General features: G+C 66.0%; 1 protein-coding gene across 1 annotated transcript in view; it reads right to left on the bottom strand.

Annotated features, from left to right (window-relative positions):
- The window catches only part of PRRX2 (paired related homeobox 2), a 36070-nt gene extending 30241 nt beyond the window's left edge, over positions 1-5829 (bottom strand). Inside the window, exon 1 of the mRNA XM_070066608.1 lies at positions 5455-5829. Coding sequence (XP_069922709.1) covers positions 5455-5686 — 232 coding nt within the window. The 5' untranslated portion in view covers positions 5687-5829. The remainder of the gene's footprint in view (positions 1-5454) is intronic.
- Positions 5830-14338: the final 8509 nt, after the last annotated feature.

Here is a 14338-nt window from a genome sequence, read left to right as displayed (position 1 = left end):
GTCCTAGGCCGGGGCCCCTCTTACTGCCTGCCGGGCAGCGTCACAGGAGGGCGTGGGGTGGGGTCGACCGCACCCCTCTCGGATGGCCCAGAACTGATTTCCCGGAGCCCGGCCACCTTTAGGACACAAAGACAGCCCTGTCCCTGACGGGCCCTGACATCCCGGACCCCAGCGGGCCATCAGCAAACGGCTTCCCAGATGTGAAAGGGGTGGGCTCAGGGCCACCACAGCAGCTGGGGCACGGGCGGGGTGGGGGGTGCTTTCGTGGTCTTTCGGGACCTCTGCTCCCAGGGACTGTCCCTGCTGTGCCCCGCCAGCCCCCACCCCCTGCCCGCCGCCAGCACCTCCCCTTCCCGCTGGACTCCGGCTCCCCCCCATCTCTCCCTCTGCCCAGCGTGGGAGCCAGGCGAGATAACTCCCCCTACCTCCCTGTCTAAACAGGAAGCCTCCGCTCTCTCCTACTCACCACCTCGCAAAAGGCACTTAACCCTTGGCCCGCACCAGCGCAGCGGGAGGGGGGCCTGGCCGTGGGGGCGGGGCAGGGTCCTCCCCCGTGCGTGTGCGTGGGGGGTGGGGCGTGTGTGGCATGAGGCCTGCGTGGGGCCCTGTGCATCTCTGTGGTCTGTGCGTCCTGGACCGCCCGCCCGCCATGTGGCTCCCGAATGCCGGCACGTGCCAAGCCCTCAGCGAGCGACCTACCGCAAGACGGGCAGAGAGACGGGCAGCCAGGGCGCCTGTGGTGCCGCTGCTGCCAGCCCGGCACAGAGCCCTCCCTGGCTCTGAGATGCCGCAGCTCTTTGTCCGATAACAGGATGGGGCCCTAAGACGGCGTTGGGGCTGTCTGGCCGCGGCTCTGGGGGCAGAGCTCGCCATCGGCCCGCCCTCTGCCTGTGCCTCCGAGTTCCTGGAAAATCCACTGCAGCGAAACCAGGAGGCGGGCGGGGAGGCCGGGGCCTGCACCTGCGGGTGCTGGGGAATGACCGTGCGATGAATGAGTGTGTGAGTCGGGGGCTGCGGACCCTGTGGGCGTTCCCGTGTCCCGGGGGCTGCAGCGCAGGGGGGCCGAGACCCCTCTCCTCTCCCCCGACAACAGCCCAACGCTGGGCAGACCCAGGCTCCTGACTGCCTCATGGTGCCCCCACGCCAACCCGGACACAGCCCACACCTGCCGGGGCTGAACCTCCCGGCTCAGCCCACCCCAGCCTTTCCCCGGGCTGCATTCAGACAGCAGGGGGCGCCACCACAGGGCAGGCCCTGGCGGGAACCGCACAGGGATGGCAGCGGTGTGCCTGTGCCAAGTGGCCCAACGCTCGGCGCCTCAGTTTCCCTCTCTGTAACACGGGGATCGCGAGAGCGCCCAGCTCCCATAGCTGGTGGTAGACACGGGGCCCCTGGGGAGGGCTCCGGTGGCCGGGCTGCCAGTGCTTGCTCTCACTGGGTCCCCTCACCCTCCAGGCCCAAGGCAGCCACGGCCCACAGCCTCCGACCCAGGGCCCCACATAGATGCCCCCTCTGTAGGGTTTTAAGGATATATTGGATCTCCTTAAGTCACCCCCTGGCCAGCCCCACCTCAGCTCCTACCTAGGACAAGCCATAAAAGGCCCCTCCTCCTGTCTCGGCTCAGTGGGACCCCTAGCACGTGCCCCAAGTCCATCCCAATGGCTCCACCCCAGGCCCATCCTCCCCTCCTCATCCCCTGCCCCGCTCGGTCTCCCCAGATGGGGCTCCCTCCACCCCGACTCCTGCGGCTCCGCAGGAGAAAGGCCTGGGCGTGGGTCCAGACCCAAACCCCACCTCCCTTCCCAGCTGTGCAACCTTGGGCAGGCAGCTTTGCCTCTCTGGGCCTGTGAACGACAGGGAGGCAGTGGGGACCCCTACCTGACTCCCAGGGCTTCCACGAGCACCCCGAGGAACTGTGACGAACCCGCCGTGAGCACCTTCCCCGGGCCGGGCAGCCTGCATCCAGGCACAGCTTGCCACGCCCACTGTTCCCATTTCACAGATGGCAACACCGAGCCTCAGCGTTGCTTCTGGGCCTCAGGGGTGGCGTGCAAGAAGGCGCCGCCCCTGTTACTGCAAAGCCACTTTTCTGGAAGTCACAGCTCTCGTCTGCTGAGCTTGGGGCTGCGCTCAGCCCTGCGCTGGCCCCGGCTGAGTGGCTGGGCAGAGGAACAGGACTGTCCTGGAACCAGGAGCCAGGAAGAGCAGCGCCACCCCTGGTGGCAACAAGGTCAGGATGCGACTGCTGCCCGGGCTGCCTGTGGTCCCAGGGCCGCCAGCCTCTCACTCACTCCTCCTCCCAGACCTGGGTTCAGAGACCCCGGGTCCCTGGGAGATGGGCCCAGTGTGAGGTCTCTCTAAGCCTGGGTAACACCAGGGTCAGAGTCCCGAGAGGCCCCACAAACCCCGCTCCCGCCGTGCTGTCCCCCCCCCCCCGCCCTGTGCTCAGGTGCGGAACCAGAGGAGGCCACCCACGGGGAGGGCGGCGGGAGCCAGGACCTGGCCCGGGCGTCCGGATCCCCACTCGCCTGGCTCTGTCCCCCCCGCAGGACACGGAGACAGCTGTTCAAGGGTTCAGCTCCAGGGACCACTCATGCCCACGCCAAGTTTCTGAGCCAGGTACCGGGATGCCGGTGAGCACCCCCAGTCACCCGTGCAGCTCCCAACAAATCACAGGATCACCCGTGGGCGTTGGCCGCAGGGCTGCAGCGGGCACCCGTACACCCCGGGACCGCCCCCCGAGATTCCGACCCGCGCACCACGCCGACTGCCGTCTGGGACCCTGCCGGGGACGGGCTCGCCGCCCCCTACCCAGGCCCAGGTGCATGCTAGAGGCACCCCTCCTGGAAGTCAGACACACAGAGATGGACAGCCAAATGGCTCCCACTGCGGCAGGGGAGGGGTCGGGAACGTGAATATGATCAGCGCCCCAAACAGCACACTTGCCAGCAGCTAGAGTGGGGACCCTCACGGTAGGCACATGCTGATCACAATTTTAAAAGGAGCCAAAGCCCACTTGCCCATCTCCTGAACCCACGGTCCCCCTTCGGGGTCTCCTCTTCGGCCCTGACCACCCGGCATCGCCCCCCCAACCAGCAGATGGGGCTCAGCCCTGCGCCAAGCCCCTCAAGGGTGTCCACAAGCCCCCGGATTCTCCGGTCCCTGCCTGGTGCGGCCCGGGGTTTCCCAGGCAGCGGCTGGGCGGCCTCCCCCGGCTGGGAGCCTCACCCCTGCCTGGCTCCGGGCGCTGTGTGTATTTTCACAGGGTGTCCACGTCCCCCCGTTTCCGCCCTGCCCACGGGAGGGAACGCTTCAGGGCTCACTCGTTATTAATGTGGTTCCTTTTGTTGTAAGTCATCGCGAAGGCAGCCATCAGGGGTTTATTTTCCTAACGTGCTTGGCATAGCTCGGCGCCCGGGCGCAGCCCTCGAGACCCCGGCTGGCTCTGAGTCACCGGGAAGCCGCAGCGTCCGCAGCCGGGGCTGGGGGAGGCCGCTCCTGGAAAGCCATCGGCGGGCGCGGGCTGCATAGTGGTGGCTTTGTGAAAACACGAGACCGAAAACTTTCTGAAAAAAAGCTCTCGAGTCCGCTAGCCTGGCGCGATGAAACTACGCAGATCTTTGCCACTCCTCCGTCTCCCGTTCACGCTCGCTGTCAGAACGGAGGCACCGCACCTCTGCTGGACAGGAGGAGGACCCTGCCAAGCTCCCCACCTCCCGTTCAAGGCCTGCGCCTGCTGGCCTGGGGTCCTAGCACCCCGAGACTGGCTGCCCACTTTCTAAAGGATACAGTGACGAGAGCTCAGCTCACCTGGCCAGGGGACAGGAACTGCTTCCCCCCACCCGCCTCGGAGCCCCCAGCTAGTGCCAGTGGGAGGGGATGTGGCGACAGGTCGGCAGGGGGCTGGCCTCCTCCCTCTGCCTGCAGCTTACACCCCAGACAGGGGCTCAGCACCAGAGTGAGAGCGTCACTGTCCCCAGGGCAGAGCCTGGTGGCCTGGGGGTGCAGCCTGCTGGTGCCTGCGCCCACCTGGCCCCGCAGCTGGCCCGTCCTGTCCCCATGCATGCTGGAGCCCCGGTCCTCCAAGGAAAGGGTCCACAGGCCACTTGGCTCTCAAGCAGGGTGGAAGGGGGCTGCTGGGAACACCCACCCCCCAGCCAGCCTGGACACGGCGGAGGGGCCACCCCAGCCCTCCTGGGACCCCAGGGAAGCCCTCCGCTTGGAGGCCTTCCTCGCTGTATCTGGAAGAAGCGTGGCCTCCGCCGACAGTCCCCGCCCCAGGGCCCGGGCCAGACAGTGGCAACCACCCCTTGGCCAGGACCTGCTGCCCTCCGTCCTCATCCTGCCGGGACCCCTCTCCCACCCCGCGGAGCCTCCAGCAGTGGGGACCCCACTCCAACCCTGAGGGCCCGGCTCAGAGCCGGACAGGGGAGCCCCCACCTCTCCTAGGGCACCCGCGTGGCTCTGGGCCCAGACCGCACCCCTTCCAGCAGCTTTCAGCCCACACCTGACCCCAACTCCCAGGGGCCCCGTGCGCACCCCAGCCACCACCAGCAGGCCACAGGACACCCGCGGGTGCCAGCCCCATGCCTCCAGAGGTCCCCCACGCCTGGGCGCGCCTTCAGATGTGGCTGCAGTCACCCCCTAATCTCTGCCGCCCAGGATAAGGAGCTGGTGCAGAAAATGAGGGTCTCCAGGGTCTCCAGGGGCCCCAGGCCCTCTTCCATCACCTCCCAGACCACTTAGGGGAGCGAAGCCCAGGCAGGTGGGTGGGGCATCAGGGCCCCGGCCGGCAGGCCAGGCTGCTCCCCAAACCCCCCGCACCCCTGCAGCACTGGGCCCCTGCTCCACCTCTATCTTCTCCCCTCCCCCGCCCCCCTCTCGGCACGAGCTCAGGACCCTGGGATCCTGGGAGACTTCTGGAAAAAAGCCACTTGGGTGGGTTGTTTGTTTTCAAAGCCCCTTCCTGATGACCTCTGACCTCCACGGAGGAAGGGGGAGGGGACCGGCTGGCCCTGTAGGGCTGGGTCACTCCACCTGGGAGGCTGCCCTGGGAGCCGGCACGGCAGCCCCACCAGAGCACCCATCTGAAGACCCGGCCGTGGCACAGGGGCGGTGGTCGCCGCTGGACACAGAGTGTGAAGCCCGCTGGGAGGCAATCGCTTGGTTCCCCTCTTGTCCTAAGAGCAGCAAGGCTGGGCCAGCACCCTCTCTGGGGAGGGGGACCTCTGCCCCCGTAGAGTGTTCTAGAAGATCGCAGCCCAGCCCTGCCCCGACTTCGGCCAAGGTGCCCAGCGCCCCTTCTCTGTGCGGCCTCCGCCGCTCTGACCCCGCATCCTTCGCCTAAACCCGCGCGTGCGCTCGGCGGCCCCCGACCTCCCCGCGGTCTCTGCGGCTCGGGCCCCGCACCCCCGTGGGGCCCGGCGTCTCCATTCCCACGGCCCGCGCACTCACCGTCCTGCGGCGCCGCCTCGCTGCCGCTGCTGCCCCCGGACGGCTCCCGCGCCTCGGCCCCGGCCGCGGGGCGCGCCGCCAGCCGCCCGGCCGCCGCCACCTCCTCCAGGTCCAGGAGATGGCTCACCGTGAAGTTCTTGCGCGCCTGGGCGCAGTCGCTCGGCCCCGGCGGCGGCCCCGGGCCCAGCGCGGGCTTGTCCAGGGCGAAGGCGGCGGCGGCCGCGCTGTCCATGCCCGCGAGCGGCCCCGAGGCGGGGGTCGCAGGCGCGCCCGGCCGCCCCGCGCTCTGCCCCGCTCCGGGCCGCCTGCTCCGCTCGCTCGCTCGCTCGCGGCCCGCCCGGCGCTGACGTCGGGGCCGCACACTTTCCGCCCTCCCCTTCTCGCGCCCCGCCGCCCGCCCCGAAGTGGCTGCGGCGAGCGCCCGTCCGGCGGCCACGCGCCCCTTCTGGAGTCAAACCTCGCCCCCTCCCCTCCCCCTGCCGCGCGCCCTCGCCTGCCCCCACCCCTCGGGCGGCGGGGAGGGGTCCCTGGCCGCGGCGGGCTGGGGGCTGGGACAAGCGTCCTCTCTCACCCTCCTGCCCGCCTCTGAGCGCGTGGTGGCGGCTGTTTGAAGGGTGCCGGGGGTGGGGGTCTGGGGAGACCTGTCAGCCACCCCTCCATTTACAAATCCCTCCGCGGGTGGGGCGGGGGCGACTCAGCTTGGCAGGGAAGATGTCCAACCGGCCAGCGCCACCCTTGGTTCCCCAGCACCGCCCCGGCCCGTCCCCCTGCGCCCCCTTGTCGTCCCCAGGGTCTCTCCCCGAGGGAGGTGGGCACCGCCCCCCAAGAAGCCAGCCCTGACCCTGGGGTGCGCCCCCTCCCCTCCCTAAAGAAGGGCACGGGGAGGAAGGCGCCCCTCCAGGACGGACAGCCAGGCTGACGATGCCCGGGCTGGGCTGGGCTGGGCCGGAGCGCCGGGTTTGGGTCTGCAGGCTGGTTCCTGTTTCTCCGGAAAAAAGCAGCAAAGAGGCAGCGCTGGGACTTCCAGATGCCACAGGTGGCTGCTGATTGACACCCCCCGCCCCCTGCGCTCATGTCCCTCTGTGCCCGGCTGTCACCACGAGGCCGGAAGGCGCATCAGCAAAAGGCCTCTGAAGCAGCCTTCCTGGGCTCGCGTGCTGTGGCCACCGGGACAGCCTGGGCTGCACACCGAGCCTGGACGCCCCCTGCAAGCCGGGTCGCCGCGCAGGCCCGCGGGGGTGGGGGGTGGAGCGTTGGGAGATAACGGCTGTAGTCCTTAGAGATCTGCCCCCAAGAAGCGTCCCATGAGAAAGACCCGCGTGGAGGGGGCCAGCGGAAGCCCAGCCTGGGCCTTGGGGGTCCCCAGTGCTGCTGGGGTGTGTGCGGCTGGACGCCACGCTGAGCAGGGTGGGGCTGCTCCCCGGATCTGCACCCCGTCTGGAGGCCCCGTGCCCAGCCCCCCACTCCCCAGGGGCAGCCAGGTCACGGGTGGGGGGCTCACCCAGGCAAAGCGCGGCCCAGAGGCAGCATAGGGAGCAGGTCTTGCCGTGCCTGCTGTGGGGCTGTCCGCGCCGAGCCAGGCTCCTCCCTCGTCCTGGGCACAGTGAGGGTTCTATTCCAGAAGCCGTTCTGGGCCTGCGACACGGGAGCTGGCAGGGGCCGCCGCGATCGCCCGGGTCCCCAGGCACTCCTTGGAGAGCTGGACGAATGGCCCAGATGGTGTGGTCCAAGCCCTCTGGTTTTACGGTGTCGCAGCGGGACTGGTGGTCACGGCGTGGGACACTTGGTGCCCGGTGAGCGCACACTAAGTGTTCACAGTATTCTCTAAATTTACTTGAGAGACAGACACAGAGAGAAAGACACACAGAGCTCCCATTGGCTTGTTCACTTTCCAGGTGCCGGCCAGGGTCAGGGCTGGGCTGGGCTGGGCTGAAGCCAGGACCCAGGTCTCCTATGTGGGTGTGGGTGGCAGGGACCCAAGCACTTGAGCCGTCCCCGCTGCCTCCCGAGATGCACGATAGCAGGAAGCGGGTGTCAGGGGCCGGAGCCGGGACTCGAACCGGGGTAGCAGGGTATCTCAACTTGGCTGCGTCTCACCACTAAGCCAAACGGCTGCTCCCCACTAGTGTTGCTTTTTAACTTCTCTTCCGGGAAGCAGGGCAGTGCGGTGAGGAGACGGCCGGGCCCTGCAGCTGGGGCGCCCGGGTTTGGATGTGTCCGCTGCCATTTGCCGGCCGTGTGGCCCTGGCTGTGTCCCTCGATCACCCGCTCTGAGGACAGTGAAGGAAGCAGACCACAGGCTCTCTCACTTCCCGTCCTTGCTCCTGTTGCCGTGTGGTTATAACTGCTCTGCGCGTGCCTGGGGTGAGGGCCGGGGCGACGGAGGGCGCCATTCCAAAGCTGAGTCCCCAGCCAGCCTGGACTCCTCCCCGGAAGCTCCAGGAACCCAGGGAGCGGGCACTCGGGGACTCACCAGCCCAAGGGCTGGGGCTGCACATGCGACGGCTCCCACGGTGACTCAGTCGCTCTGAGCCGCTAACCCAGGGCGGGGCCAGACGGCTGGGTTCGAGCAGCGGCTGTTGGCCTGGGCTCTGTGCTGGCCTCAGGGCGGGAAAGACAGCAGGGACGGGCAGAGGTCCCCGTCCCCAGGGAGGGGTTCTGTGGACAAGGAACCCGCCTCCAGCTGATGCCGTCAGAGCTGCATGCAAAAATGCGCATTTGCAGCAGGCACAGAAGCTCCCGTGCCCCCCAGAAGTTAACTTCCCTTATTACCGAAGTGACACGCTCGTCCCCGAGGCTTCAGGAAGCGTTAAGAAAGTTGGGGGGCAGGGGGCGGCCCCACGGCCATTCTGGGAGTGAACCAGCGGATAAAAGACTTCTCTCTCTGTAACTGTGCCTCTTAAATAAATAAATAAATAAATAAAATGAAGTCTTTTTTTTTTTTTTTTTTTGACAGGCAGAGTGGACCGTGAGAGAGAGAGACAGAGAGAAAGGTCTTCCTTTGCCGTTGGTTCACCCTCCAATGGCCGCCGCGGCCGGCGCACCGCACTGATCCGATGGCAGGAGCCAGGAGCCAGGTGCTTTTCTTGGTCTCCCATGGGGTGCAGGGCCCAAGCACCTGGGCCATCCTCCACTGCACTCCCGGGCCACAGCAGAGAGCTGGCCTGGAAGAGGGGCAACCGGGGCAGAATCCGGCGCCCCAACCGGGACTAGAACCTGGTGTGCTGGCGCCGCTAGGCGGAGGATTAGCCTAGTGAGCCGCGGCGCCGGCCTAAAATGAAGTCTTTTAAAAAATTAGGAAAATAGGGACCAGCGCCGAGGTGCAGTAGGTTAATCCTCCGCCTGCGGCGCTGGCATCCCATATGGGCACCGGTTCTAGTCCCGGCTGCTCCACTTCCGATCCAGCTCTCTGCTGTGGCCTGGGAAAGCAGTAGAAGATGGCCCAAGTCCTTGGGCCCCTGCACCCCATGGGAGACCCAGAAGAGGCTCCTGGCTCCTGGCTTCGGATCGGCGCAGTGTGCTGGCCGTAGCAGCCATTTGGAGAGTGAACCAACGGAAGGAAGACCTTTCTCTCTGTCTCTCTCTCTCTCACCATCTGTAACTCTACCTCTCAAATAAATAAATAAAATCTTTTAAAAAAATTAGGAAAATAAAGGTTCCCCATAACCTACCCCTAAGGAGCCTTGACACGCAGTGGGCATCAACAGGTTACGAAAACAGAGTCGGTGTATTGAAAGGGGGTGGAGATAATCACCCTGTTTGTTCAATCTTGAAGGCCTTGAAGAAGCAATAAGACAAGAAAAAGAAATGGCTAGAAGTAACGTCGGAGCTACCTCTGCAGCGTCCAGGTGACAGCGACGTGAGCCCACTGCACCGCTGGTCTGCAGACCGGCTCTGTGCGGGCAGCTCAGCCACCACCGCCTTTAACAAGAGCCGAGCGACTCATGTTCCCGCTGCATCCACAGCGGTTCTCCGACAACCAGGAGTGGAAGGCGGCTGCCTGAGGGCGGTGGGCAGGCGATGATCTCTCCCTCCCCCTCCCCCTCCCCCTCTCCTTCTCCCTCTCCCCCTCCCTCCCTCTCCCTCCCCCTCCCCCACCCCTCCCCCACCCCTCCCCCTCTCCCTCTCCCTCTCCCTGCCTCTCTGTAACTCTGCCTTTCAAATAAATAAATAAATTTTTAAAAATAAAAAAGAACCAAAGGTTTAAAAAAATTTCGAGGGAGGAGATGTGTTCCTCTGCTGGCTGGGCCCGCGGGCCAGGCCACAGCCCGGGCTGCACGGACGGCCTGGCGGCCGCAGCCCTGCAACCCCAGGAGTCCATCAGGCTCCTCACACCATTGCCCCGTGATCCCAAGAGAATCCAGGGCCAGGAAGCTACCTTTGTCTTGTGAAGAATTATTCTCAGAGACCAGCGCTGTGGCGTAGTGGGCTAAGGCGCAGCACCGGCATCCCATATGGGCTCTGGTTCAAGTCCTGCCTGCTCCACTTCCGTCCAGCTCCCTGCTAATGGCTTGGGAAAACACTGGAGGATGGATCAAGTCCTTGGGCCCCTGCACCTGCACGGGAACCCAGGAGGAGACTCCTGGTTCCTGGCTTCAGATTGGCCCAACTCCTGCTGTTGCTGCCATTTAGGGAGTGAACCAGCGGATGGAAGACCTCTCTCTCTGTAACTCTGCCTCTCAAATAAATAAATAAAAATCTTTTAAAAATTATCGTTAAAAAATAGAAGAACCAGATAATGCATTTTGGACGACCCCTAGCACTTCCGTTTGCCTTGGTCACCAGGAGCCCAGAGCTGATGCGGAGACATAAGCAGGCCAATCCCCTCCATCCACGTCCATCAGCTGGGCTTCTCTGCTCTCCTGCCCCTGCCTCCCGGCTTCCCGGCTTGGATGCGGTCACTTCCCTGGTCCGGCTTCCTCCTCTGGAACCTACAGGCTGACAATGACCCGTGCCTGCCCCCGCCCCCACCCCCACCCCCGGGCCTGTTGCAGGCGTCAAATGAAATGATGTGTGCGAACCCAAAGCCTGGCCCGGGGGCAGCAGGAGGAAAGAATTCCGCACACATCACCCGCTGACCGGGAGGAGGCTGTGCCGAGGCCAGGCTGCAGAGCCAGGGCGGGGAAGCCGGCTGCAGGCTGGCCGTGCCTGGCCGCGCTCTGTGGCCCTGGCCTCGCGCCCCCCTGAGCTCTCGGCTTTTCTCATCTGAGACTTTGTCCATCCTGCTGCCCCCAAAGCCTTACGCAGGAGGCTCGGAGGACACCCTGCAAACCGCCAACCTGGCCTTGCCCCAGAGCCGCTGGCAAACAGCCGCCACCCTGCCTGCCCTCCCTCCCCCGGGACTCAGGGGAAGGGGGCTTGGGGCGAGGGGCGTGACAATGGCCCTGCCCTGATCCTGCCGTGCATGGGGGCAGCGAATGAGGGGTTTGCACCGCGCGGGGTGCGGCGGGGCCGGGCCACCGGGCCGAGGGAGTGATGGGGAACCAGGCTTAATTGGGGATCTAATAGCTATTATTTATAACTCGCGCTTGAACTCTCGCCAGGAGGGTGTGTCCGCAGCCCGCGCGCTGGGGCAGGCGCTAAGTAGCTAAACCGAGGGGCTAATCGGCGGGAAGCCCCCCGGGGCGCCTACTTCCTTACTTCGCTGATGGCTGATATTTCAGGGGTGAAATATGACCAGGTTTACGATCAAAGAGCTCAGAGCTCCCAGGGAAAGAAACGGAAAAACGAGGGGGGGCGGGGTGGGGGCTCTTCCCGTTTTCCTTCCCTCGCCCGGGGGTCTGGGGGGGTTGGCTGGACCAGAGGATTTACGCCCCTTTCTGCAGGAACCGCCCCGCGGCCTTTGGGAAGCAGAACGGCTAATGGCTTTTTTTGAAGTTGAGGTCAAGGTTTTTTAAATAAAACAAGCCGTATTAATGTGATCTCCTTTTTAGTGGAAGCAAGCAGGGGCTCCCCCCCACTTTTTTTTTGGAAGCAGGAGGCGGGGCGGGAAAGGGCACCGTGTTTCTCCCACCAGACACCACCTCCCTAATGAGATACATTCATTTAGAAACCCGTCCATCAACACCCGGGCAGGGCCTGCACGCGGGCCCTGGGCGTCTCCCTCTTCATTGTTTCCACGGGGACGGTTGCAGTCTGGCTGCCTGTCCTGGCCACCGGTCTTCCCCCTGTGCCCGGAGACCCCGCAGGGCAGCCTTGGGAGCCCGCATCCCACGCGCCCGCCGCTCGCTGCCTGTCCCAACACCTGCATCTCACCACAGCTCCCTCGCCTGTGGTCCTCCACCCTCCCACCCCACCCCACCTGCCTCCCACCCCAGATCCCCGGAGGCCGCCCGCCTTGTCCCTGGAGGAGGCCGGGCTCAGTGGCTGTGCAGGTGACTCCACCCCACACAGGCCCGAGTTCAGGTCTTGCTTGGCGGCTCGCTGGCCATGGTGAGTGTGGACGGGCTGCTCAGCTGCCCCAAAACCTCCTTTCCAAGGCCCGCTGCGCACGCCTCGCATCGGCCCGGGATTCACCCCGACTCAGCCATGGCCGCCCTCACCGCCACCCCCCAGGACCTGGGCCGGAGCTCCAGGGCAGCACCTGTGGGGCTCCCTTTTCCCCACGGCTCACGGGCAGGCCGCTCCTACACGCAGGGGCTCTTGCCCAGGGTGGGGACCAGGCCAGGACCCTGCAGAGAGAGGGGTGACGAGATGGCCCAGACCTACAGAGATGCCACTGAGCCAGCATCGCCAGAGAGGGAGGCGTCCCGGAGGGCTTCCCCGAGGAAGGGGCATCAAGCCCACCCTTGCAGGATGAGCAGGGTTGAGCAAGTGTTAGGGCCAGGCGGGGAGCCGAGTGCGTGCCAAGGCGTCTGCAGAGCCCCCAGCCCTCCTGTTTCCAGGGGAGCGGCTTTGTAGACAGTTATTGATTTGAGAGGCAGAGAGGCAAAGACACACACACAGAGACAGAGAGTACGTCCATCTGCTGGTTCACTTCCCAGGTGCCTGCAACCGCTCGGGAGCCCAAGCTGGGAGCCAGGAGCTCCGTCCAGGCCTCCCGCATCGGTGGCAGGGACCCGCTCACTTGGGCCATCGCTGCTGGCCCCCGCCCCGGGCTCTGCGTGAGCCCGGATGCACAGATGTGGCTCATGGCGCCTTCAGCGCCAGGCCACCGCCTGCTTCCCGGCTCACTTTGTCTCCTGCAAACTCCATGGTGCCTCACTTTCCACTGCGTGCAGGGAGCCCGGGTTACCCACCTGTAAGCTGCTCCGTGTGCACCAAGGCCACGGACACCATGCCACAGATGTGTACTGACCTCCTTGGCAGTCCACTCGGGGCCGAGCCTGGGCCACAGTGGGGACCGCGTGGAGCCGGGCCCCACCCTCAGGGAGTGCAGCATGGAGAGGCAGAGTGAAGCCCCCGCCCCCGAGCAGTGGAGGAGAAGGAAACGCAGGTGTGGGTCCCGGAAGGGGCCCCCCAGGTCACCCTGGGATGAGGGGGTCTCTGCCGCAGCCCACAGCTCAAAGAACAGGTGGCAGCGGGTGGAGCAGGGCGTCGGGAGTGGTGCTGCCTGCACAGACCTAAGGCCACGCATTTCCTGCAGCCCCGGCTGCCACAGGAGCTTGGTGGCCTTGTTTAGGCCTGAGGCTCTGTGCCTGGGGGCACTGGTGGCCACGGAGACCGTGGGCAGGGTCGGGCCACGCAGGGAACGGCTGGGAGAGGTGGCTCCGCCTTGAGACAGGCAAGATCACTTTCCCAGCTCCGTAAAAGCGGGTCAGAGCTGTGTCTACCCCGCCAGGGGCGTCCAGAGGAGTCACCCCAAGGAAGGCGTGGGTCCTAAACACTGGCCACCCAAGGGACTCCTGCTCGGGGGCGTTGGTTTCTAGAATCTTCCGGCACTCGCTCGCCCAGGCCATAACACGCAGGACCTTCCCCTCCGTCCTGGCTGAGGCCTCCACACCCACACCAGCGGAGCCCAGGCTGGCCGCCCCCGCCCCTCTGCTGCCCGGCTCCGCCTGCCCCGGCCTCCGCTCCCGGCCGCGGTTTCGGGGTCTTTGCTGGCTGGGCTCGCTCCTTCCCGGTCTGCCAGGAATTCGGTCCCAGAGGACCCACAGCTCCGGGCTCCACTCGGTGGGAAGCAGCAGAGAAGGAAAACGCTCCAGGCTCACATATTGGTTCCAGATGTGGCCCTGCTGCAGGCCTCTCCAGCAATTTAATTAAATTCCCCCAGACAGCCTGCCAGGAGGGGGCTTCACGATCAATTTCCCGGCCCCCCCCTCCCCAGCTGCCCGCTCCGGCCCACTCCGTCTCCCTGACGGATGCCGACGGGTGCTTCCTGCCTGCGCTCTGCCAAGCGGGGCCGGGGGTGGGCTGGGGTGGGGGCTTCCTGGGGAGCGAGAGCGCCATGCCCCCCCCCCAGGGCCCCTGCCTGCCCTCCTTCTCCGAGGGGCCAAGCCCTCCTGAACCTGCCCCGGGTTCAGAACCTGACCGGGCCAGGTTGCCGTGGCTGGGGGCACCTGGGGGTCCCCTCCCGAGTTCTGTCCTGGAAGCTGGCCAGCTGGGGTCCCTGGGCTGGGGGCGCCTCTCTGGGACCCTGCAGGAGTGCAGGCCCACTGGGCAGCCAGAGCTGGGGCAGGCGCGGGCCTCCCGGGCCCCATCCCCGACCTGCTGGTCTCAGGGAGACCCCGAGAGGGCGCACTGGGCCACCGCATCCTGTTCTGCTGGCTGAGGGGAGGCGGTTTCCAGGGGGTTCCCGCTGTGTGAGGCGGACCGTCCCCCGGGCTCCAGGTGAGGCGGGAGCCCACCCTTCTCGTCCAGATGGACAGATGATGAGGTGGAGCCTGGCCAGGCCCAACCAGGACCCCGACGCTCTCCCATGTCGGGGTGCGGAGGGACTGAGGGG

This window comes from Oryctolagus cuniculus, chromosome 1, assembly GCF_964237555.1.
Source record: "Oryctolagus cuniculus chromosome 1, mOryCun1.1, whole genome shotgun sequence".
Taxonomy (NCBI): domain Eukaryota; kingdom Metazoa; phylum Chordata; class Mammalia; order Lagomorpha; family Leporidae; genus Oryctolagus; species Oryctolagus cuniculus.
The sequence above is the reverse complement of the archived record's forward strand: the minus strand, read 5'-3'. Positions and strand labels throughout refer to the sequence as shown.